Source organism: Silurus meridionalis, chromosome 7, assembly GCF_014805685.1.
Source record: "Silurus meridionalis isolate SWU-2019-XX chromosome 7, ASM1480568v1, whole genome shotgun sequence".
Taxonomy (NCBI): Eukaryota; Metazoa; Chordata; class Actinopteri; order Siluriformes; family Siluridae; genus Silurus; species Silurus meridionalis.
In genome coordinates, this window is record NC_060890.1 from 8,836,792 (window position 1) to 8,863,778 (window position 26,987).

Sequence of the window (26,987 nt, forward strand, 5' to 3'; positions counted from 1 at the left end):
ACTCCCCAGAGTTTTTAAAAATAGTCATCATCATCATGCATGTGTGATCCATGTGATGTGACAGACAACTTTTGTATTTACATTCCTCTTAAAAAGTAACAGAACAGAGGTGGGGGGACAAAGACTTGGTCAAGATGTGAAAACATGCAGCAGCAGGCATATAGGTGGGATGGAGTGAGAGAGACAAAGAGATAGAGACAGTGATACAGAGAGTAACAAAGAGAGCAAGACATAATAACTAAGAGACAAAAGAGATGAAGAGAGAGGGATAAAGAGATTAACTATAAAGGATCTGTTGGCATGATCTAGCTATAGATACCTTAAAACAAAGCCAGGCCAAATTTCTGACAAAGTTCAAATGAAACCAGTGAAAATCTTCTAAAAAATAATGCAATATTTAATTACATTTAAAATTAAGCACTTTATAAATAAAGAGGTGAATCATCCAGCTCAGTGCAGTACAAGAGGATCTACACACAATACACCTGAGCAACACACCCATATGCTGTTCTATCCCAAACTGTTACCATGAAGTTGAAAGCTCACAAGTTGTATAGAATGTGCACTAGAACTAAGAGGCTCGAACTCCCATGCATGAAGCGAGATCCGTGAAAACATAGAATAGAAGAACTCGACTGTCCTGGACAGAGCCCTGACCTCTGTACACCTGAACACCCACTGAACACCTTGGGGAACGCTGACTGCACCTTAGACATTCAGACCTTTCTAATACTGTTGTACCTGATATGACCACAAATCCCCACAGCCATGCTCCAAAATCTAGTGAGAAGCTTTTCCAGAAGAGTGGAGTTTAGTATAACAGCAATAAAATGGTGACTACATCTAGAATAGATAGATAGATAGATAGATAGATAGATAGATAGATAGATAGATAGATAGATAGATAGATAGATAGATAGATCGATCAGCGAAAGCCGTACTGTGTGGAGGTGTAGTTACAGTTACAGTCACACACACACACACACACACACACACACACACACACACACACAATGTGCCGAAGGGCAGTAGTTTCTCACTGTGTGTGTGTGTGTGTGTGTGTTTGAAGGGGACAAAGGGGTGGAGAGATTGAGAGCAAACACCTAGAGCGCGTAGTGTGTGTGTGTGTGTGTGTGTGTGAGAGCGCGCGCACGCGCGCGCCTGTGACTGAGAGCGCACTGTTCCTATGGAGTGAGTAAAACTCTGGTCTTGTTCAAAGCGCGACTGAGAGACAGAAGGAGACTTTAAGGGAAAAAAATGGCTCCCGGTATGCTCTTTTTCTGCTTCTGCATAATCTACACCGCTCAGCTGTGTGGTGGATTTAATGTGGATGTCCGCTTCCCGGTTATAAAAGAAGGAAAAACCAAAGGCAGTCTGTTCGGATTCTCCGTGGCGCAACACAGACTGACGGAAAAGCCCAGGAAGTACCTGTGAGTGTTTTTTCTGTAGCTTTCTGGAGTCCTAACAGGTTCTAGACAGAGAAGGCTGTTGGTGCTCTAGAGTCTAGAGGTGTGTAGGAAAGATTTAGGAGTCAGTAAGAATGTTTAGCATGAACTCTAATAATAAGCATCACATTTATAGTGTAAACATGAAACATGTTGAAGCACCTGCAGGACACAGCAGAACAATGTTTGCATAACTATTTCCTTTTATAAAAGTATTATATGATTCAGCTCAGTTTTAGATTCTGGTGTGTTTTCAGTGTGTTAAGGCTGATTTGGTTGTAAACACCAAAAACTGCACTGAAGACTTATCTGGAAGAAGGATAAGTTGAGATAAATGTGTGACTTGGTCTGGAAATTGGGCAATTTGAAATTTCTAAGCTTTGGGAAATATTGAAAAATCTGGTAAACAACTCTTAATCCCCAATTCATCCCTTTATTTATTAAATGCATAATGAATATGCATTTATTCATTCATTAATCTCTAGTAAATGATGTAAACTGGTTAACATCCTGATAAATCCAGAGCCAATCCTGGATGCAATGGCTGTGAGGTGGGAATACACCCTGACTAGTATCCTGACGGGATACTGGTCGACAAACATCCACCCACTCGTTTATACAAACAATACACACAGGTAACGAGTGAATTGGTGACCCTGGATCTGAAGTTTAAAATGATTGTATTTGGTACAAATGCGACATTAACGATCATGTAAATGATCGTTAATGTCAAAACAAACATGAAATGTGAATTAAAATGTGAGCAAACCTACAAAAATAAGTGCTTTGAAAGTCTTGAAGTGAAAAATTATTTCGAGCCACAAATCAGTGGCTGAAAAACTTTGAGAGGAACCAGACTCAAAAGGGAAGCCATCCTTATCTTGGTGGCACCAAATGCACATTTTATGACATTATATATATAATGTTCTGATGGATGGCGTCACATTTCTTCACATTCTTTTTCATTCATTTCTTTGAAATGATTAATTGTTCAGGCATGTAATCCATCACCTGATTTTGAGAAACATGATATTGTATATCTCCACACTGTACACAAAGCTCACAAACAAATGCTGAAGCCTAGGCAGAATCTGTTGAAGCTTATGCAGTTCGGTAATCCTCCTTGTGTTGTGGTAAAGTTAGGAGTTCCCCCAACCCTCCTCATCTTTCTGAACTCTATCCTTATTTGGGATTTCCTGTTTAACTGACATGAAGCCATTATCACAGAGCATTTCAGGACACGTCAAAGAACTATAGCATTTAAAGTGGAAATATTTTGTACGCGACGCAAGACTAAATCGGCTAAATTCAAACGAACCACAAAGCTAACTTCCGGATCGATGCTTCATCCATGCTCTGCCGCTTAAGTGATGTTAGCTAAGCTGAGTAACATGAGAGGAAGGGTCACATGATGACAATTATGGTCAAACTCTTCTGGGCATTTGGGTCCATTGAGAGCAGCAAGACCAGTGACCAAAAAGACCTAGCACTTAGTTTAATAGGAGCAAGCGATGCCTTGGTGAAATGGCAAGTCGGTGACATTATTTTTAGGGTCTGCCTATGAGCCAGGGCTTCATGAAGCTTTACACAACAATAAATTCATGATATGACCTGGATGTTTGTCAGCTGATAAATGGATAACGTAGTCAGCCTCCTGTGTGTAGACTAGGTTATAAAGCATTTCCTGTACACTGGAGGAGGTTTATAATCACAAGACTTTGCGTCTGCAGACTTTATCATATAAATGACATCTAATCTATCATGGATTTTATAGGCAAGAGTACAAGTTAGTTCTGATTGTAGATGTAGTGGTGCATCAGGTGTTTAGCATAGAGGAAGTACAACATCAGTTATCTTGCTACATCGCAGGCCCTCTTCGTCAGTCTAGGACACTTCCCAGACACTGATCTTCCTGCTGCTTATCCTGCAATGCTGGAATGTTCTGACTAAAGTCGGCATGTTTAAGCGTTAACAGCGAATAACCCAGTGTCTTCAGTGCAATTCCTCTGAGCTGAAGATTCAAGGTTTATTCAGCAGTCTGTGCTGTAGCAACATGGCAATTTAAGAAATGCAAGGGGGCTGGCTGGAATCTAGTCCTGGCATGTGTGCAGCATTGGTTTGTCAGGAAACATGGTATAATTTACAGATGAGGCTGAATTCATCTTTTAAAAATGTTAATATAGTGGTCCAAACAGTTGTCTTTGCTTAATGTGAAACCATTCGGATTAGAAAAGTGAGACAAATGTACCAAATATGCAGCTGTGTGTATATGATGATGTATCATATCATCATTTTTTCATACATATTAGACTATTAGACACCTAGTGATCCACGCTAACAAATCCCCCCACCCTGCATTCCCACCTTTCCAGATTTTCTCCATCACGTGTATCTCAGGGTGGAGTGTCTGCAGGTTCTTTGTATAATCTCCAATTGAGGAAAGCTGTTCTCCAGCCCCTCATTGGCTGTTTGCATCCCCCAACCCTAAGGAATGTGAGGAATTTTTCATGCTGCAGGTTAAGACGGGCCTGAAGAGACTCAGCTTGGGAACCTGCTACCCCACCAACATCCTGAGCTCCTCAAGGATTAGTAGCCTATTAGGTCCATACACACACGCACACACCACACACACACGCACAAAACTCAGTCCTGCACCATCATCCTTGCTTTAAAAAGCGAGTTTATTATCTGTAGCAATTTGCTGGTGAATTGGAGAAGATCTATAGATCTGATTTCTCCACAATGAACATTTAATTAAACGGGTGAATGGCGTTGCTAAGCTGTTTGCATGCTGTGCTGTCATGGCTCAAGGCCATGAGCTGAGTTACTCAGCATTTTTATTTGATACACTTCCCTCTGTACTCTCTCTTGTTCTTCTCTCTCTCTCTCTCTCTCTCTCTCTCTCTCTCTCTCTCTCTCTCTCTCTCTGTAGTCTAATACTCAGCTCAAATCCATTTAACATCTTTATTGGCATAACTGTATCAAGTCCAATAATGTACTATATTAGAGTAAATTCACTTTTAAGCACTTAGCATCTCAAACACTGCACAAGTGCAGGCTAAAACATCTTAGTAACATTCTGTCATATTTTCTTTCTTTTGTTCTTTTTTTATTTTTCTTTCTTTCTTTCTTTCTTTCTTTCTTTCTTTCTTTCTTTCTTTCTTTCTTTCTTTTTTCTCCCCAATTGTTCCTAATTCATTACTCTTACTAGCTGCAATAAAAACATTCAAAAATAAAAAATAGTCAGTCTGCAAACAGTCTAATACAGTGTCTGATTAAAAACCCTAGCAATGCAAAAAAGTACTAAAATGCTTAATCAGTCTTTAATTAGACTTTAGCCCCATTCGACAGTTTGCATTCCTCTTCCCCAACGAAAGCCTTACCCCGCTCTATAAATAATTATCTCCCCGTTCTGTTTTTAAAAGCTCCCAGTTTTTTTTTAGGTCGACCTCCCACTCTTCTGTGTGATAGTTTAAAACAAACTCTGTAAAATGAATGGCTTTTTAGGCCTTTGATTAAGTAAATGCTTTTATAGAATAAATAATAATTTGAGTGTTTTTTAGAGGAAGACGGACTAATGCCGTGATTGTTTGGATCACTATTGACCTGGAACAGGCTCATGTTTCATACTGGAGTTGTGTGTGATTCATGTGATGCAGCTGCTGTGTTATATGATGGTACTTTTTACTCTTCTTGGTACTTCTTTTATGATGTTGCTTGTTTAACCAGCAGGCATAAATCTTCAAGCAGCATATGTGAGGTGTGATGATACATCCTATTATAACAAATATAATAATTATAAAATATATAGTTTTTTAATAAGAAGATATAAACCATAGTCAAAACTGTTTACTTTGGCAGGAGTAGAAAACCAATTAGAAGACAGAAAAAGTGCACAAGAATATTAAAAAACTGGAATGATTTTTTATTTATTTATAGTGTTATAGTCAGTTTTGCCAAATAATGTTGAGTTGTGTAGTTAAAACTAGAATGCACATAATAGCCACTGCCATTAGGTGTTTGTGTGTGTTTAATTGATGTGTTGATTAAGAGTTGTAAAAACAATTTCTATCAGGCAAGAACAACATTATAGAGCCCATATATAGAATTTTGAAATCTATAAACCTGAATTTACAGATTAAATCAGAATCGACCAGGTATTGCTGTTTTGTCCTCTACACTGTGTAGGCAAGGTAACTAGGGTTACTGGGCAAGTTAGGATCTATTGTGTTTATAAGTAAATGTGCTGGTAATGCGTCCACAAAAGATGTGTTGGGTGATGGGTGTTGGACAGTTCCATTATCATCAGCAGCATCACCATCATCATCACCATCATCATAATCATTAGCACCCAAACACTAATTACAGGTTTTGTGTTAATTGTTTTTTAATAACCTCATCTGGACATCTTAATGTAAATACCATACAGGTGCAATTCATTTGTTATCCTGAAAATGATCATGAAGTCGCTCAGGCTCACTTGTAACACAGTGCCATTAGAGGATTATCTCACTTTCAGCCATCAGCACTCACTGTTTTTTTCAGAACAAATTGGGCTATTCATTCACTCTGGCCTAATGAATAAGTAATTCAGAGTGATGCTTTTATCTGCTTGTCATGAATCACTAGCTGCTCTTTTGCTTTCCAGTTTTAGCACTGTATCAAATTAAGTATAACATGATATAAATAAATAAATGCAAATCCTACCCTATTTGAACAGCCTAAACACAACTTCCAACTAATTAGTAATATTACTATAAGGTTACTTTTACAATTTTAGTGTGTAAGCAAAGACACAAATATAGATCATGTGTGGTTGATACAGAAATAATGCAGATAGGGGTGATTTGTACAACATTCTGATTGAAGAAAGGTGTTCTAGGCTTTAACTTTTACAAGTCTTCCTTGTCACACTGTATAAATGGATACAATCTTTGTTAAATTCTACAACAGGGTATGTTACAGATTCAGTACCAGAGTTACCAGTGTATACTGTATTTGTGTTGACCTGCTTTGTGACAACTTCCATTGTTAAAAGCATGATACAAATACAACTGAATTGAAGTTGAACTACATGATGTCTACTCCATATCAGATTATGGTACATGATCAAATCCAAAACTGGGTCATATAGAGAGAAATGTTCTTGAAAGTGAAATTGAGAAAGTAAAAAAACTTTTTGTACCAGATTTGTAATTCTTTCATGTCATCTATTTTGTTAATTTGACATTGCTTGAACGTTTGACTTTTGACTGAATCAACCAGTAACATGTGTTCTAAGCCACTCTCGTTTTTTCCATTATATGTGAATTCTGAATGTGACTGCAAAATCATTCAGAGATTGAAATCTACAGTGTAAACTGACATTAATGAGATATCTTATACATTATTATCTATTACTTTTTCCTGTCAAAGGAACACTTCCCCTATAATAGGTTAATCTACAAATTCAACATGTCTCTTAAAATAATGTAATCTGTAATTTCCAGATTAAATGGTTTGAGTGCTAGGTTACATTGACCAGAACTTTTGGCTTCTAACAGAAAACATATAGATATACATTGCTAGATTTTAACAATCATGTACTAAATGTGGACAAAGATCAATTTCCAGGCCAAGTGGATAACAGCATGCTTACCTGAGGCATGTCATGAGCTACCATTATAGATTTTGTAGTGCTATTTGTACATAGGGGAGATGGAAAGTCTTTTTTGAGTTTCAATTCCATTTCTTCTGGTTCTGTCTTTTTCAATGCCAAAAAGTAATTTTTTAGTATATTGTATTGTTGGATGATTCAAGATTTATTTTTATTTGTCACAAACATAGTTATATGCAGAATACAACAAATGAATCAGTAATTAAGTAATTTTTTCCAGTGGTGGAGAAAAACACTGTTCTTGCAGGGTTTTCTAGGGACCTCTCACAGTGTGACCAAACACAAGGTCTGAAGGGCTAAAACCAAGAGATTCTTGTACCACATCACGTACAGCAAACAGGAAAAGAGGCAACCCCTCATTCCAAACCTTACCCGTTTGCCCACAGCATAGATTTAAAAGATTGGTGAAAGTGCTCCAAGGCACCTTGTGACTCTGGATGATAAGCACTAGAAAGTTGGTGGGAAATGTGCAACACGTGCATTATTTGTGAAAACATCTGTGATGTGAAGGTTGTCCCACAACCGTTTGTAAATACCTGGGGAGTAAAAACTTAAAGAGAGCTTTAACCACTGCTTTTGATTTAAGGGTATGCATAGGGAACTCTTCAGGAAACCCGATTGTAGCACACATTACAGTTAACAAATAGCAATTACCAGAACTGTAATATATATATAATATAAGAGAATATGAGAGAAAAATTCGAGTAGAGATGAGAAAATACAGTATTCTACAAAGGTGAATACACCCCTCACATTTCAGCGATCATTTTATTTTGTTCTTAAGGGATAATACTATACAAATCAAACTTGGATATATTTTAGAGTAGTCAATGTGCAGCTTGTATAGCAGCACATATTTACTGTCCTCTAAAAATAACTCAACATACAGCTATAACTGTCAAAATAGCTGGGAACAAAAGTGAGTACACACAAAGCGAACACGTCAAAACTGGATCCAAAGTGTCAATATTTTGTGTGAGCACCATTGTTATGCCTTCATTCTCTTGGCATGGAATACACTAGAGCTGTATAGATTGTTGCTGGGATCCTCTTCCATTACTCCATAATAACATCACGGAGCAGCTGGATGTTAGACATATGGTGTTTCTTCACCTTCTGTTTGAGGATGCCCCAGAGGTGCTCAATAGGGTTTAGGTCTGGAGACATACTTGGCCACTCCATCACAGTTGTCATCTTGGCAATGTGTTTGGGAATATCATGCTAGAAAATTGGCACTCGATCCAGTTTATAAAGGAAAAGCATCATCAGTGTTGACTGTGAGGTGCCTTCAAGATGCCTCGGCCAACGGCTTGAAGGGGGGCTCGGATAGAGCCTCCAATACGACAGTCCCACACAATCCCACACAGTCAGTCTAGGTCACACCTCAGCCTCCGGGTGCCGTGGAGAAAACGCGTCACTAACGGGTCTCTGCCAAGTGATCGCCCCGCTATGGGGGCATGACATGCCAAAATGGCGGACATGTGGACTTTGAGGGTGGACGGAGCCAACCTGGAGGAATTCCAGCACTGAATCAACCGGGCAGTTTGCACCATACACTGAACAGACACCATCTTGTGGCATATGACCTCCTCGTAGAGGTGCCACAGCCACAGCCTCCACAACTCTGGGTGGGGGCGAAGTATTACTCCCCCTGCTTGAGAGAGGGGAGGGTGCTCGAGAAGTGCTACCAGGGCCACGAACCATGGTCTGCCTGGCCACCACGAGGCCACCAAGAGGAGACAGACTCCATCCCAGCAAGCGCTCTCCAGAACTCCCAGAAGCAGCGTGACAGGGGGAAAAGGGTATAGGTGTAGCCTCAGCCATGCCTGAGCCATTAGGTGTAAGGGAAAACTAAAAGGGGCAGTGCGATGTCTCTTGAGTCGCGAACAGGTCTGCTTGAGCCCCGACAAATCTCTTTTAAACCTGCTCCACTTTGCTTCTTGGAAAACCTCTGTATGACCCTGGCCACTGTACTATAACTCAGTTGCAGGGTGTTACTGATCTTCTTATAGCCTTGGCCATCTTTGTGGAGAGCAACAGTTCTAATTTTCAAATCCTCAGAGAGTTCTTTGCCATGAGGTGCCATCTTGAACATCCAGTGGTCAGTATGAGAGAATTGTACCTAAAGTACCAACTTACCTGCTTTAATACAAGATACACAAAGTTGTATGGTCCTGTCAAGCAGAGAAAAACATGGACATGATGAATAGGACATGTATCTTTGAATGATTACACGACATAGCTCTTATCACGTTGGGTGTACTCACATTTGTTTTCAGCTATTTTGACAATAATGGCTGTATATTATTTTCAGATCACAGTAAATCTATACTGATATACAAGCTGCACATTGACTACTTCTATAGTATTGAGACATTATACTAAAATGGTTGTTGAAATGTGAGGGCTGTACTTACTTTTGTGAGAAACTGTATATTATAAAAGGATAGGGAGGTAATTAAATAAAGTGCAAATATATTTATGTGTGCAGCAAATATATTTAGATGTACAAGAAAGGAAGTACATAATTTAATGAGGTATAATGGACCAAAAACAGTAGCAATGATTACAAACAATGTCTCTATCAATGTACAAATAATTAAATTCACAGTTGGGGTTTGAAGGGGTTGTTGGGTGACCCGGGGTGTGAGCTGAGATATTTTGTACATGAAGAGACTCCTGCCAGGAACATTTCTTTATCCAAAGCTGTCCTGCTCATGTCTGGGATTTTAAGGAGCAACAGATAAAGGAGCCCCAGGCGTGATGAGATATGACTTCTAGTAGGGCTCTGGCCATGTAGGATAGGTCTGGTTTTCTTTTACTCTCTCATTTTTCATTGGCAAAGCCTGCATGGTACAGCGGAGCTGTCTTTCAGCGTGTACTAAAGGATATGAGTGAAATGACCCAGGAGTGTCCTTTCTACATAAACAATAATGTTTTGTCAACATGGCCTAGCATAAAATTGTGGAACACCAGGATTATATGGGGAAAAAAAATGATTAGAAGGAAGTAAATGTAAATTTATTTGTCACATTATTTTAGTAATCTACTATTACTAATACTATTAGTATTTGTTATCGCTGCCCTTTTTTTCTGCCTACTTTTAGGAATTTGTAAATCTTTTGTTTCTGACACATTGTGTGAGGTCTTGGCTTCAGGTATTCAGGAGTTCATTTAAGTGCCTTGTTTACACCCGGTCCTGATAAGATTTTATCTACATGCGTTTGTATTTGAATACGTCTTTGGTCAGACTGAGATCTAACATGTCATAATATGCAAACTGGCTGACCTTCTTTGTTCAGCAACCTTCTTTGTTTTTTTTTTTTGTTACAAAATACAGTTTCCTTATAAAAAAATAAAATAAAATAAACTTTTTTTTTTTCCTTTTATGGCGCATCAAATTTTAGAAAAGGATTTGATGTCAGTGTTTTACATACAGATGCCTTTATATGACACATATAACATGATTAAAAAAACAAGTAGATTTCAATCTGTTTGTCAGTGGTAAGTAGGTAGGAAATTAGCTCTCAAGAGACTAATAAACCCACACACAAACATACACACACACACACACACACACACACACACACACACACACACACACACACACACACACACACACACACACACACACACACAGAGCATTAGGTGTTTCAGAGTTTCTTTTTTGTGGTTTTGCACAATCTCTATTTCTCTAAATAGGTTTCTTATTAACCAATGCGAACACTAGCGCATTACCTGCTCATTCTCTGCAAATCCTCCATTTAATTCACAGCCAGCGTTTAACAATGCCTACATTTTCACTCTGCTGCAAATGTGTCTGTTAATGCATTTGCATGGTCATTTTTATGCAGATAATCCCTTTTTGTGAAAATAATACCAATATAATATGACCAAAGTGTAAATGGGGTCAAGGATGTCCCACCTGTAGGAGATCTGTTAACAAGAGGATACTGGTGGACTAGTTAGATAAACATGGAGTTGGCTGTAAATTCTGCTATTTATAGCTCACCGAGGGGAAAAGCAAGAAGCCAGAGTGACCACGTCTGGCCTTTCTCAACATGAATCCCTGATTTCACACTCTTGTAAAGATTAGGGGATTAGGACCAAAGACCTTCAACTGACAGACTTTCCTTAGGTACATAGAGGAGGAGTACCAAATTCAACAAGGCATCTCGGAACACTGGCGGTGGAATATTGGCTGTCCAAAAGTCTTTTAAGTAATGAAATGTCATTATTTAATAAAACAAATACAAATTAAATCAAATGTATGCAAAAATTCTTTTTACAGTTTTGAAAATATAGCCTACTTAAATTATCCAGTCAGGTAGAAAGACCAAGACTAAAAAGAGTGACTAAGCCAAATTTTTATGCTAGCACTTTTGTAAATATTGTATTTATGAGTATTTTCATAAATACTGTAAATACATTTGATGAAATTTATTTGCAGTTGAAAATGGATAAAACCATTCATACCAGAATATCCATCAGTCATGCTGTCAGGAATACTTTTAGCTGTTGCCTGTAATGCAAGGTGTGCTTGCTGTCGTGTTTTTTTTATGCCGGTTAATTGATTGATGCATGTTTTTCTCTGCTGCTGTTTCACTAATGGCGGTTGGTGCCACACAAAAAGCTAGATTGTCTGGAGGAAAAGCCAGTGATAGATTTGCCTGTGTGCACCCACACACACACACACACACACACACACACACACACACACACACACACACACACATGAATGTTGAAAATAGCCTGATTTTATTAAGTCGTGTGAAAAATGGATCTTCTTGTGTAAAGTGCTTGTATGTCATGTACTGTACATAGGTATGGATATTTATCAAATATAACTAGACGAGAGAGAGAGAGAGAGAGAGAGAGAGAGAGAGAGAGAGAGTATTGTGCGAAGGTTTCAGCTAATATGATGTAAAATAAGAATTCTTAAAAAAAAAGAAGTGTGCTGTCCTCACTGCAGTGTAGCAACTGTAGCTATACAGCCAGCTAACTCTGATGCAAAATGACGACAAGTCGTAGTGAGCGATTTCTTGCTGTTTACTGTGGCTTTCAACATCATCTTACATGACAGAGTGAAAACTGTAACAAAGGAAAAAAGTTCGAATGTTTTAACAAATCTTGTCTAATGAAATATACCTGTATCTACATGTAAATAAACACTGCAACTATGTTTGGTCTTTTCTTTTTAAACAGTATTGTAACATTAACTTATTAACATAATGAATTTTGTACTTACGACATTGCTTCTAGTGCTAACAACAGATGGATTACAAGTGCACACATACTGTCAGCTTCCTTTCTTCTATACAGGAAATAACCTCTAACCCCGAACTCCAGGTCTACATCGTATCAAAATAAAAGTCCTTAACATTTTGCCTTAATGGCAACACACTCCCCGCCTGGCATCTGTGAGGTCACTACACTTAACAAATTATGTATTAACTAAACATATGAACATCATTCTTTACTCAGAAGCAAAACAAGTTCTGTCACTGGTCTAAGGTACTTTTTTGAATGTCCTTGATCTGTGGTCTTCAATTCCACCTTACGGACTTTCCCGTCTTCTCCAGGAATAGCCTTTGTGATTATCGCCATAGGCCAGTTGTTGCGGACAACTAGGTTGTCCTTGAGGAGGACGACATCTCCTTCTTGCAGATTTTGGTGGGACTTGGTCCATTTCTTCCGGCCTTGTAAAGTTGACAAGTACACTTGTCTCCAACGGCGCCAGAACATGTTTGACAAGGCTTGTACTTGTCTCCACTGCTTAGTTAGGAGGTCTCTGTCCGTAAAGTCTCCTGGAGGAGGTGGAGTACTGACTTTCTGAGTTAACAACATAGATGGTGTGAGAATGAATGGATCCTCTGGATCATTTGAAACTGGAACCAGAGGCCTTGCATTCATAATTGCTGCCACCTCCGCCATTAGTGTGCACAAGACTTCATGGGTCAGGCGAGTGCCATTTTCAAGAAGCATTGACTCCAGGATCCTTCGAGCCACTCCAATGAGGCGTTCCATGAACCACCCATGTGCGAAGCATGTGGTGGGTTAAACACCCAGGAGCATCCTTGCTGGTGTAGGTACCTCTGTACAGCGGTGTCTGGTTGGTCTGCGCTCATCCCGAGTTCTCTGCAGGCCCCTATGAAATTCGTGCCACAATCTGACCGTAGTTGTTTGGCTGGTCCTCTTATGGCTAAGAAACGCCTTAAGGCATTGATACAGCTTGAAGTGTCCATTGAGGCAATCACCTCAATGTGAACCGCCCTGGAGCTCATACAACAGAATAATATGGCCCACCTCTTGCTCTCAGGCTGAACTCCTCTTGTACGTCTGGTAGTGATGTGCCATGGTCCGAAGACATCTAGCCCCACATACGTGAAGGGAGGGCAGGCCTTGAGACGCCCGTGGCAACTCTGCCATTAGTTGCTCCTGCATCCGTCCTCTGAGTCTACGACAGGTCACGCATTTGTGAAGAGTTGAGTTAATGAGCCTTTTACCTCCCAAAATCCAGAGTCCTGCAGCTCTCACAGCGCCTTCTGTTAAATGGCGACCCTGATGTTTTACTTGGGTATGATGATGTCTGATGAGCAGCAAGGAAACATGGTTGTCCTTTGGGAGAATTACAGGGTTCTTTTGGTCAACCTCACGTCTGCGTTTTCAGGCGGCCTCCGATACAGATGAGGTCATTCTGCAAGATAGGGTTGAGACGACGTAGACAGCTGTTTATAGGAATTGGCTTGTCTCTTTCTAGAGTTTCAAATTCCTTTCCAAATGCTTTTCTCTGAACGGCTCTAATGATGACTTCTCTGGCTTGGGAAAGCTCATCCGGAGAGCGAGGCAGCTCACATTTATGCCATCCTCTACACTTGTCCATCATGTTAGGGGACTTGTAAGATCTTGCAACATGAATTAAGAATGCCACAGCTCGCTGGAGAGTGTTAAAGGTGGAGAACCTCTCAAAACGCTCTATGCTGAGACCTTTCTTTTGTAGCTGGGTGGCATAACTCTTCACATCCGGACGAATCTCCGCATCCAATTCTGGTGAGACTAAACTGAATGACTGAGTAGGCTCTGGTTGACTGGAAAGCTTACGCAAAAAGGTAGGTCCACTGAACCACATTGTTTGTGTGAGACGTGATGCTGGAACAGACCTTGACGCAATGTCAGCTGGATTGTCCTCTGTGCGTACGTATTGCCACTGTTCAGGATTTGTGGTCTGGCGAATACGCTGGACTCGATTGTGGACATATACATAAAACCGTCTGGATTGGTTATGAATGTATCCAAGGACCACTCTGCTATCAGTGTAAAACTTAATGGAATCTAGCTTCAAGTCCAGTTCATCCTGAATCAGTTCAGCCACTTCCACAGCCAAAACCGCAGCACATAGTTCAAGTCTCGGTATGGTTGGCTCTGATTGAGGAGCAAGTTTAGACTTCCCCATGACAAATCCAATGTCAACAATGTCTTCTTGGATGGTCTTCAAATAGGCTACAGCCCCAATGGCCATAGTAGAAGCATCACAGAACACACAGAGTTCTATGCGTTCGGCCTTGGTTAGAGAGAGGCCTGTGTACATCCTTGAAATATGGAAGTGCTTCAACTCTTGAAGTGAGTTTCGCCAAGCCTCCCACTTGCCTAATTTCTCTTCAGGTAACGGAGTGTCCCACTCTGAAGCCTCAGAATTCAGCTCTCTGAGAAGGGCTCTGCCTTGGATTACAACAGGAGCCAAAAAACCCAAGGGATCAAAAACACTGTTCACCATGGAGAGAACTCCACGACGGTAAACGGTTTTACATCAACTGACACAGAAAAGGTGAATGTGTCCGTAGCTACCTCCCACAGGAGGCCTAAGCTGCGTTGGATGGGTGACTCCTTCCCACAGAGGTCTACCTCTTTTCCAGCTGCCACACAGTCCTCACTTGGGAAAGCTGCCAAGACTGCCGGACTATTTGATGCAAACTTGTGGAGCCTGAGGTTCGACTCAGCAAGTGAAGCCTGAGTCCTACGCAACAAGTCAATGGCTTCAGCATCAGTAGGGACAGAACAAAGACCGTCATCAACATAAAAGTGACGTTCAACAAAGTTGACTGTGTCTTGTCCATATCTTTGTGCACCCTTTCTGACAGCCCTTCTAAGCCCATAAATTGCCACTGCTGGAGACGGGCTGTTCCCGAACACGTGGACCTTCATCCTGTAGTCTACGACTTCACTTGTTACATCATTGTTCTTGAACCATAAAAATCTCAAATAGTTCCTGTGTTTTTCTTCTACGAGGAAGCAGTAAAACATCTGCTGTATGTCTGCCATAACAGCCACCTTTTCCTTCGAACCGCATGAGTACTCCCAGAAGGGAGTTGTTAAGATCAGGGCCAGTCAATAGGACATTATTTAAGGAGATTCCGGAGTGTTGGGCACTCGAATCAAACACCACCCTGATTTGACCTGGTTTTTGTGGGTGAAATACTGCAAAGCTTGGTAAGTACCAACACTCTTCGTCTTCCCTTAGTCCTGGTGCCACCTCAGCATGATCATTTTCCAGCAGTTTTCCCATGAATGCCACATATTGCTGTTCCATCTCCGGCTTTCTTCTCAAATTGCATTGAAGTGATTCGAATCGTTTGAGTGCTTGGCTGCGGTTGTTGGGCAACCGTTCTCTAGGCTGCCTGAACGGTAGTGGAGCGACCCAATTGTTTGAATCATTTCTGTAGACTTCTTTGTCCATTATGTTCAAGAAAGTCTCATCCTCAATTGATGGTGCCAGCTTGTTGTCCTGTTCGGTGCGGTCAAATACATTTTTACCCAGCCTGTCTTCTTTAGCCCTGCTGAGCCCTAAGACACTCTTCCTGGGCTCTTTGCCATGAAGTTCATCACTGACATGCATAAAACTTGTGCATGGTTGGAGGAGCGAGGGCCGTTGACAATCATGCACTGTTGTCCTGTAAGTGCTGACATTTGGCTTGTGCGCATTTCCTAGGCAGACCTCTCCAATCAACACCCAACCTAGGTCAAGACGTTGAGCAAAGGGGCGTTGGGAGGGCCATTTACTTGTTCCCTTACCTTGTGCACTCTAATTACGTCTCTACCAAGCAGCAGGAGGATCTCCGCAGTGGGGTCCAACTCGGGAATGTGTTCTGCTACTTTGACGAGGTGAGGTTGATGAAGAGCGGCGTTCAGCGTGGGAATTTCAGCCCGGTTGTCAGGTAAGTCATTACATTCAATAAGTGGGGAGAGGATTGTCACTTTCCCATCAAGTGCTTTGACCATAAAATCTTCAGCCCTTCTGCCAAATGTTTCCTCTGTGCCGGAACACGTTCTCAATAAGTAAGGATATGGCTTACTCTGAACGCGTTGAAAAGGTCAAAGAAACTAGACGTCGCCAATGACCGGTTGCTTTGGTCATCTAAAACGATATATGCCTTGATGGCTTTATCTGGAGAGCCCTTGTGATACACCTTTGCTAGGCATATCTTGGAACATGACCTCCCAACTTGTCCTGCACCACATACTTCAGTACAGCTTGAACTGACGACTTCCCTACTGTTGTTACCCTCTTCTCCTCCCGCCATTCTGCGATGAGGTTACAGGAGCTGTGGTCTGCGGTGGAGGGCCCGGATGCATAGCGGAGACATGATTGGTGCTGTCACACTCAGAACATTTCACTACTGCAGTGCAGTCCTTCGCCACATGACTATTTGAGCCACAGCACTTAAAGCAGAATCCTCTCTCTTTCAGAAAGGCTTTCCTGTCTTGAAGGTCTTTTGCTCTAAAGGCTTTGCACTTCTTCAGTGGATGTGGCTTTGCATGTATTGGGCAGCTCTTATTTGGATCACTGGAAGTGCTTGACTCTGCTGGGGAGAAATTGGTCTTATGAACTGCAATGGGGTTCTTGGTGCTTTTAAGATAGGGACTTTCAACCTTTACAGAAGATCCACTAGCATTTAAAAAGGCAAAACTGGGATCATTCCTTTTCTTTGCCTCATAGCAGATGAATCTGGTAAAGAATTCAAATGGTGGAAACCGTCCTCCATTTTCTTCTTTATACTTTGAACCCAGAGATCCATTTTTCTTGAAGTCCATAAGGCAGTTTGGCCACTATAGGTTCAATGCCTCGTGCAGTATCAAGGTAGGACAAACCTGGAAAGTAGCCGTCTTCCTTAGCACACTGCACTTCCATCAGCAGATCTGCTAGCTCCCTTAACTTCAGATTTTCCTTTGCCGAAACTTTAGGGAACTTATCGAGTCGAGTGAAGAGGGCTTTTTCAACTACCTCTGGTGCTGCGTAGCATTCCTGAAGACGTTCCCAGGCTTTTCTGAGTGCTATGTCTGGACTTGCTACATGCACTGAACGCAGGCGTTTCACTTGGTTGCTGGATTCTTTGCCAAGCCATCGAGTCATTAAGTCTAGCTCCTCAGTCGCAGTGAGAGCCAGCCCTTGTGTAGCATTTTTATATGAAGACTGCCAAGCACGATAATTTTCCGGTTTATCGTCAAACTCATACAAGCTTGCGCTCACCAGGTCACGCCGAGCTAAATATTGCGCAAGATGTTCAGTTGCAGACACGCCCTGGTCGGGTTTTAGTTGGGGGTAATAGCACAGAGCAGAAATATTCAAGTCAGTATGAAACTTCTTTGAATCGACCTGAGCATCCTCTCTGTCAGTTAAAGTCTCACCGTATGACAGTTTGACTGCTGGTGGAACATAAGTATCGTCTAGAACATCCTCTGATATATTCACATTTCCTATGTTATTAACCTGTCGTGGCTCATGTAAAGGAACATGGACCTGCGGGTATGGAGAGAAGGGATTGTTCGGACTGAAAATGAGAGTGCCATCCGCAGCAGGCTGAAAAGCCTGTGAGCAAGCCTTCGTAGCTGCTCCCTTTGTGGAGCTAGTGGGGCCAAAATGAGTTTGGACGTATTCGCTTGTCCGCTCCATTTTATCTTCTCCTGAAGCGCTCGTTGCATCCAACAGAATACACTTCGCAACTGTCTCAGCCGATTCCCAAACGGCTGCTTCAGCCTCAGCAGCCGCTGCTTCACGACACATGGCTAGTGTCTCAAGCTCAGTCTCTTTTACTTTCTCCAACTGTGATTCAGCTTCTTTAGCTGCCTTTTCTATTTTAGCTTTAGCCTCTCTTTCTGCATATTCAGCACGTACTTTAGCAGCTGCTGCTTTAGCCCGTGCACGGATTACTGCACGGCTTGATGACGCAGATGAGTGAGAACTTCCACTTGCTACAGAAGACTTAGCACGTTTTCCTTCCATCTTGTCACGATGTTCAACACTAACTTCTCTGTCTTTTCACTGTGCTGTCCTCACTGCAGTGTAGCAACTGTAGCTATACAGCCAGCTAACTCTGATGCAAAATGACGACAAGTCGTAGTGAGCGATTTCTTGCTGTTTACTGTGGCTTTCAACATCATCTTACATGACAGAGTGAAAACTGTAACAAAGGAAAAAAGTTCGAATGTTTTAACAAATCTTGTCTAATGAAATATACCTGTATCTACATGTAAATAAACACTGCAACTATGTTTGGTCTTTTCTTTTTAAACAGTATTGTAACATTAACTTATTAACATAATGAATTTTGTACTTACGACATTGCTTCTAGTGCTAACAACAGATGGATTACAAGTGCACACATACTGTCAGCTTCCTTTCTTCTATACAGGAAATAACCTCTAACCCCGAACTCCAGGTCTACATCGTATCAAAATAAAAGTCCTTAACATTTTGCCTTAATGGCAACACAAGAAGTGTTAATAATAAGAAATTTTATCAATTAACAAAATAAAAAGTAAATTGACAGAATACAAATCAAAATGTAATCAATAATTAGAGTGACCACTGGTATGAAGTTAAAGGTATGCTTTATATAATTTAGAAACAGTTTCTAGTTGAAATCAGCAGGTAGGTTATTCCAAACATCTTAGAGAACTAACCACAGATCCTTTGTGGATGTAGGCTGTCTTAAATCCTTCTGTCTCTTCATGTAATCCCAGACATACTTGATGTTAAAATCAGGACACTGTGGGGACCAAAAGTATCACTTCCAGGATTGTTCTTTTCTATGTTGCAGATCATTCTTAGTGACATTGGTTGTAGGTTTGGGGTCGTTGTCCTGCTGCAGAATAAATTTAATGCCAATCAGATGCCTCCCTGAAGGTATCATATGATGGATAAATATCTACCTGTATCTTTCTTTATATACATTATTGATCCTGACCAAATCTTCAACTTTATTTGCAGAAATGCAGCCCCCAACTAGCAAATAACTCTCACCGTGCTTCACTGTTGCCTGCAGACACTGATTATCGTACCTCTCTCCAGCCCTTCAGCAAATAATTAGTTTTACCCAGCAGCCAAATATTTCAGATTTTTTACTTATCAGTCCAGAGCACCTTCTGCCATTTTTTTTGTGCATGTTTTTGTGCATATTTGAGTCGCTTAGCCTTGTTTCCATGTCAGAGGTATGGGTTTTGGGCAGCATTTCTTTTACCAGACTTACAGTATCCAGACATTACACAATAAATTGAGTAGTCACATCAAATATTTATTTGATTTGGATTTCTCTTTTGTTTATATAAATGTTGTTAATTGATCAAAATGAATTATTAACACTTTATTTTATCACTTTAAAACCAATAAGTTATTTAAGGAATAATGAATGAAGTAAAGCTGAAATGCAGTGAAGAGTTTGTATAAGGTTAGAGTGTGTAACTGGGCAGCAATGTTCTCTTTCTTTATATGACATGTTAGTATGTCCTAGTTCCTTTGCTATACATACTTGAATATATGTACTTTTTCTTCACAAAATCATGCATAGACCACGCGTCAGAAACCGGGAGTAAAGTAGAAAGGGCTTTATTTGCCTTGATACACGAAACAGAGTGCTTCTAGCGAAGCGGAGCCAAGAACCAGAAAGCACACAGAGCATAGGTAGTCCGTGAAGATCTATGGAGTAACCTGTAGATCGGATGGTGAGTAAGGGGAAACGGGGGCTTTATAAAGGGGAATGTAAATGGGGAACAGGTAATGGTGATTAGTAGGAGGGAGAGGCTGAGCGAGAGTCAAGTCAAGTCAAGTTTATTTCTATAGCGCTTTTTACAACAGACATTGTCTCAAAGCAGCTTTACAGAAATCAACAGTAAAGTGAATAGTGTGCATTTATCCCTGATGAGCAGCCGTGACAACTGTGGAAAAACTCTCTAAGATGGTATGAGGAAGAAACCTTGAGAGGAACCAGAACTGGAAACCCATCCTCATTTGGGTGACAATGAGTGTTGAGTGCAGGAGGGAGGCGTGGCTGGTGGTGCTCTGAGATATGCTTGACTTCAATTACATCTTTAAATGAATTCATACTTTTAATGAACTGAAATTTCCAGAGGTCCACAGATTATTTTTCTGACAAAGATAATTTAGGTAAATAAAAAGATCATTTTGCTCAATAAATAAATGCAAAAACTCTAATGTCGAAATGCTTACTTAGTAGAAGGATCTTATTTAATGTCAATTTTATTTGCTGAAACACAAACTTTCATATTTTTTAAACATATTACACAATTTAAATTCAGCTACATTTTCCTTGGACAAAAATATATAGTGGCGACAACATAAAAATGCAAATGCAAGTCATATTTATTAGATTCAGATTCCTCTTTTAAATTCATTTATTTCATAAATGTCTATTTATTTAAATAATGTGTTCTGTGTTGCTCTGCACTAAAGTATTTCATGCTGTCTGCAACTGTGGACTATCTGGTTTAATAATCAGGTTGCACAAACGTGATGTTCTCTTTGATAACTCTGAAATATCGTCACAGGGACATGATACAGACGCATGCGCTATAATCAGATTCCTATTCCTCTTTACAGAGTAGTAATTGTATGTAATTGTCCCATTGACTAACTGCTGATTAGATTGAGCACTTTGCTGCCTGATTCTAATAGAAAATCCAATATGCTAGCTGTTTTTTTTGTTTAGAATGCTAAGATTGGATAACCTTTTAGATCTAATCTGCCTCCTCTTAGCCTGATGTTCTACTCCTGACTGGTTCCAGCATGTTCTAGGTCACATGATCTGGGTTCTCTCTGAGTGACACTCTTTTTTCTTTTCAGTACTCCGTCTGTCTAATCGCTTTTTAGAATTTTCTTAGTGTTTAGACTTGTGTCTTATGATTGTGGTATGGATAGAAGGGAGGAGGAGGGCCGTTTTTAAAAAAGTGAGGTATTTGTGTGGTGTCACATCATCTCAGAACTTATTTGAGTGAGAAGTTCAGGGGGGTGGGCTAAAGGGGAATTCACATAAACTATAGACTTTTAATCTTGTGGATCTTGTGTTAGCCTATTTTTCATAGATTTTTTCAAAAAGAAAGCAGAGTAGTAATGCCTCTCTATTAGTGATACATTGCTTGGTAAGTAAATAAGTAAATAAATAACACCTGCCATCTGTGCAAAAATTAGTACTGCAAAAAAGTTGAAGTGAAAAAATGTAATAAAGATATATACAAGTCCTTGCGACACAAGAAAGAAAATTCGGTGTATATGTTACTTTTTCTGTACTTAAAAATAAGTTATCACACGAAGGTCATAGTGGGTGATTTCCTTTCTTTTACGTCTTAAACATGGCATGTGTGCAAGTTTGAAAGCCACCTGTCTAACAGCAAATTCTCTCTCTCTCTCTCTCTCTCTCTCTCTCTCTCTCTCTCTCTCTCTCTCTATATATATATATATATATATATATATATATATATATATATATATATATATATATATATATATATATATATACATATATACAGTACAGACCAAAAGTTTGGACACACCTTCTCATTCAAAGAGTTTTCTTTATTTTCATGACTATGAAAATTGTAGATTCACACTGAAGGCATCAAAACTATGAATTAACACATGTGGAATTATATATGGAATTATATACATAACAAAAAAGTGTGAAACAACTGAAAAATGTCATATTCTAGGTTCTTCAAAGTAGCCACCTTTTCAGAATCAGAATCAGAATCAGGTTTATTGGCCAAGTGTGTTGACACACACAAGGAATTTGGTTCCAGCTGTTTGTTACTCTCAAAAGTACATACATAAATAAAAACCTATACATGACAAGACAGACACAACAAGACAAAAACAGACTATACAAGACAATACAGACAATATGAGACAGTATAGACAGTGTGGGTAATAAATAGGGATACAGACCAGTAATGTACATAAAGTGTGGGAGTGCATGGTAGTGCAAATGACAGTATTGTGTGCCAGTATGACGAGAGAGGTTACTATAAAACTTTTGCTTTGATTACTGCTTTGCACACTCTTGGCATTCTCCTGATGAGCTTCAAGAGGTAGTCACCTGAAATGGTCTTCCAACAGTCTTGAAGGAGTTCCCCGAGAGATGCTTGGCACTTGTTGGCCCTTTTGCCTTCACTCAGCGGTCCAGCTCACCCCAAACCATCTCGATTGGGTTCAGGTCCGGTGACTGTGGAGGCCAGGTCATCTGGCGCAGCACCCCATCACTCTCCTTCTTGGTCAAATAGCCCTAGATGCCTTCAGTGTGACTCTACAATTTTCATATTCATGAAAATAAAGAAAACTCTTTGAATGAGAAGGTGTGTCCAAACTTTTGGTCTGTACTGTATATATATATATATATATATATATATATATATATATATATATATATATATATATATATATATATACAGTGGAACCTCGGGTTACGAGTTTAATTGGTTCCATCACTTTACTCTTAACCTGAAAAGCTCGTATCCCGATACAAATTTTCCCAGGCTTCTTTGTTGGCGGCATGGTGATAGGAATACGTACAGTATTTAAAGTTCAGTAATTCCACACTGTTAGGATGTGTATGTGCTGCACGAGAGCGCAGCGAGAGCACGTGGCGATACGTAAAAAAACTAACCTGCCTGCGATTTTTCCGTGCGCAGCGCTCGTATCCTAAAAAAATTCTCGTAACTAGAGGCAACATTTTTTATGAATTGCGACTCTTAACCTGTATTTTACGTATCCAGGGCGCCAGAACCCGAGGTTCCACTGTATATATATATATATATATATATATATATATATATATATATATATATATATATATCTGTAGTGCAAACACAAAAGCATTCCGAATTATCCCAGGAAGCAAGAAAAAACCAACTCATCAATTGTGTCATTACCCGTTCCTTTCTTAATTTGCTAAGTTAACTTTTTAAACAGCCAGAAAAGGTCGATTTCACGTTTTGCCTGAAATCTCATGCAGTGTTATGATAAAGGTACAGAACACTGTTCCTCTAGTGCAAATGATGCATGCAATCCAATCACAAGTGATCAGTGGAGACGCATTTAAAATGGCAGCTGTAAATACTTTCGGTTGTCTGCTTGTGTTCAGATGACTTGAGATAGAGGTTAATACCAGGTGTGAGAAATCAACCATGTCAAAGCAAGAGGATCAAAAAGACCATGCAATGTGTTTACATCTCTGTTTGTTCTCTGTACATTTAGCTTTATGACAGACTCCTCCAGAACACCAGACATTGATTTGTTGTTGATTAATAGCTTGTGATGTTAGGAGGTTGTAAGTCATAGAAAAGTAAGTGCATGTTTAGGAGTAAAAAAATGATTTCAAACAAATACACAGAATTTTTTCATTGACCAGTATAGAAAATATTTTTGAGAAAAGGCCATCTGTTTTATTTAATTTATAATTGTGTTCAAATCATAAGTACCTTAAATATGACTATACATTAAGGAACCAGCATTATAACTTAACACGCAAGTAATGTGAGACCTAAATATTTGTGTACTTGACTGCTGTTTTGGAAGCTAGAAAATAAAAAGAAATGTAACTTAATAAAGGCCATGAAGGTCCCCAAGGACTGGGCAGATCTGGATTTCTCTCTAACTTCATTTATAGTGTGGTCTAAAAGGCCCTGTGAGTATTTATTTTGTAGCATAGGAACAGGGCCTGAGCGTGGGAAGTTACAAACTCAATCACTCTGCCAAGAACACCAGCCGCTCAGATGGAGACATTTTCCCCCAATGAATTAGGCATGCAACTGAGAAATAGTGTTGAGTTATCTAACAATATTGTTGTGGATGAATTCATTGTTGTGTTGTTGTGTAGCCTTGTGTCAGTGACCTTAATGATCTTTGAAATCATGAAAGATGAAAGAAAAAGAAAGATGTTGATCATTCTGTCAGGTTTATGGACAGGAACTACATCCCCCATCAACCACTGCACATCACCTGATCCAAGCAGTGACTGTCACATGACTCCACCTGATTCATGTTTAGTATCAATTAGCGCTGGTATATATTCTCACCTCAAACCAGACTCTTTGTCTTACATTTGTCGCCATTGGTTGATGCTGTTTTTCACGTTCCCTGTCTTTTGATCAGTTTCTAGTTTCTTTGTGCATTTTGTTTGTTCTTTTGCATTCACTTTCTTTATTACGAGACGCATCAGCCTCGTTCAGAATGTGCCTTGTTGATCCAATCTTTTCACACTATCAAGAATTCAATAAAGATTCTTAGTATAACTTTTGTACAGTACGTGCACTCCAGTTTCTAGCTGAATGACTTCACTGCAATGAACCAAGTCGCGTTTTACATGTTAATCATGTTACGGTAAAATACCGTGATGACATTTTCCACTGCAAATGATTCATGTAATGTTAAAAAGTATGGCAAAAACAACACCTTACCTCCATATAACTGTGCTTGTATTGTAGCTATCTGCCTAAAGCTGCGGGTATTCAATAAAACATAATTAAACAAAGGAACCCGTCTATATAATCCTACATTTACCCACATGTCCATATGCAGCTGTTTGATTTGCAGCTGTTGTTCTTTTCAGGAACAGATGCAGCATTGCCAAAACGTCTGCCTTGTTCTCTATTGTTTCCTGATATCCAGTTTAATAAATCCACTGCCTCTGGATTAGTAGATCAGAGCCATGACTTGGTTCATCACAGCATTACAACATTACACTGAAATTTGGCTTCAGCTCGGGGTTTGTTTTCTTGTTCCTACAAAGTGTGCTGCGTCCAATATGGCCCGAGTCCAATATGTGTCCTGCTGATACATCTAGAAAATCTTTTCATTCATGAGTGCTCAGGGTATTTTCAAATCTGATTAGCTGGAAGGTGATTCATGTTCAGTAACAGCAGACCTGATATCAAATCTGACTGTGTACTTGACACAGTGTAAATAAGACACTGTGTGCCTAATCTTATTATACTGTAGTATTATTATTGATATGGAGATGTTTTTTTGTAAAATGTTATAATTTACAGAAGGAGTCTCCGGTTTTAGTGCTTTATAGCAGTCACTATGTTTTCTTTAAGAATGTCTTCAGATCTTTGTTTTTGTAAAGTGTTTCCAAAATTGTTATTGATTTGTGAAAGTAGCTACTCTTTCATCTAAAGCAGGCTCGTTTTTAGATGAGTTTATTTTTTCTTCTTGAAGCTTTTCGAAAATCAGCCTCTCATCGGACTTTTTGAATGGGATAAAACGCGCTGATCTTTTCTGTTGATTATTAGACAATGCTTGGGATTTGAGTTACAATTGTTGTTGTTTTTGTTATGCTATCATGGAAAATTAGTCAAAGACTTCTGACTAACCAGATTTCAGAAATGAACAGCACTATGGAAATGGTTAATTACTTCATTTTATATGCTATAAAGTTTTTTTTATTTTATTTACTTTTTTATGAAGAGACCACCAACTCAGAAATGTTTTTTTTTTTTTATGGTGCTTTATAGATCCATGGTGCGTAATAGTTGCTTTGTCACCAACTTTTAGATATATAAATCCATTTCATTCCTCTTTATTTCTAATGTACTACTGCACTCTTTTCGCTTCCTACTAATCAGCCCATGTCTAGATTTCTGGGCGCTTTCAACTTCCTTTTTTCCAATCCCATTTATTTCACAGCAGCCAGGTGAATGTAAACATTTGCATCAGAGGACTGGTGCCCGACCGAGCCAGGCGAGCTGAGCTCATCTTGTGGTGTACAGTATGTGAGTGGGAGAGCAGTTTATTTTTAATTCAAGGCTGAGCGTTAGTGACTAATGCTAAGCATGGCTCTCACCTGTGGAAACTTGTACAAAAATAAATATGATAGAATAGACAAAACTTTTGTCATCCTAAAGATATTCACATGGGCAAGTTAAAGAGGTCAGTCTTATCTTGTTTTAAATATCGACTTCAGGTTTCCAGAACGGTGTATAAATGAAGCAGAGACCAGCACAACTAATCAGCTTATCAGTGGAGCTGTACTGGACATAATCTTTTCACTAAAAGCACACTGAAATGTTCTCTAAGCACCTGTGAATAGTTTATTTAACATGGCTTTTAAAACCATTTATCAGTTGTATTTTTTTCTATTCTTTTACTGTTTCTCTGCCAAAATAACCATCACTATGACACATGATAGACACAATATATGAGACATTGTGATAAGGGATTTCTCAATAGATACGTTGATAAAAAAAATGTTTGGTGTATTATAATCAGCTCCTTAGCTACCTAGGTGGTGATTCAGCATATGGTGTACATGATTTCAGGCCCTGGAGAAGACCCTGATTCACTTTGTCCACACATTGGGATACTGATGACTCAACATCATGAAGCTACATTTATAAACGTTTCAGTTTAATCACATGACTTCCTGTCATGTTGTTACGTGTAGCCTGGTCTCGTCTCGATGTTGAGTTTTTTAATTAATGGGATTAATGACACTCTTAATATCTGAAGTTGGAATGACTTTATTTCTGATCAGATAAAAACAATTACTGGCTTTAAAACTGTAAGTCTGCTATGATGGTCGCAGAATAAAAAGGTGAGA

General features: G+C 39.6%; 1 protein-coding gene and 2 long non-coding RNA genes across 4 annotated transcripts in view; 1 reads left to right on the top strand and 2 right to left on the bottom strand.

Moving 5' to 3' along the window:
• The first annotated feature begins 1,114 nt into the window (after positions 1–1,114).
• The window catches only part of itga3b (integrin, alpha 3b), a 52,286-nt gene continuing 26,413 nt past the window's right edge, over positions 1,115–26,987 (top strand). Inside the window, exon 1 of one of the 2 annotated variants that reach the window (XM_046853510.1) lies at positions 1,115–1,430. In XM_046853510.1, the coding sequence (XP_046709466.1) occupies positions 1,258–1,430 (173 nt within the window). In that variant the 5' untranslated portion in view covers positions 1,115–1,257. The remainder of the gene's footprint in view (positions 1,431–26,987) is intronic. The other variant, XM_046853511.1, reaches the window with a different exon arrangement.
• LOC124388639 lies at positions 12,133–12,570 on the bottom strand. Its single transcript, XR_006926456.1, has 2 exons — positions 12,350–12,570; positions 12,133–12,192 (listed from the first exon to the last, which is right to left on the bottom strand). It is a non-coding gene; the product is annotated as an uncharacterized LOC124388639 (long non-coding RNA).
• On the bottom strand, positions 18,498–18,863 carry LOC124388638. The gene is made up of 2 exons (XR_006926455.1): positions 18,715–18,863; positions 18,498–18,557 (listed from the first exon to the last, which is right to left on the bottom strand). It is a non-coding gene; the product is annotated as an uncharacterized LOC124388638 (long non-coding RNA).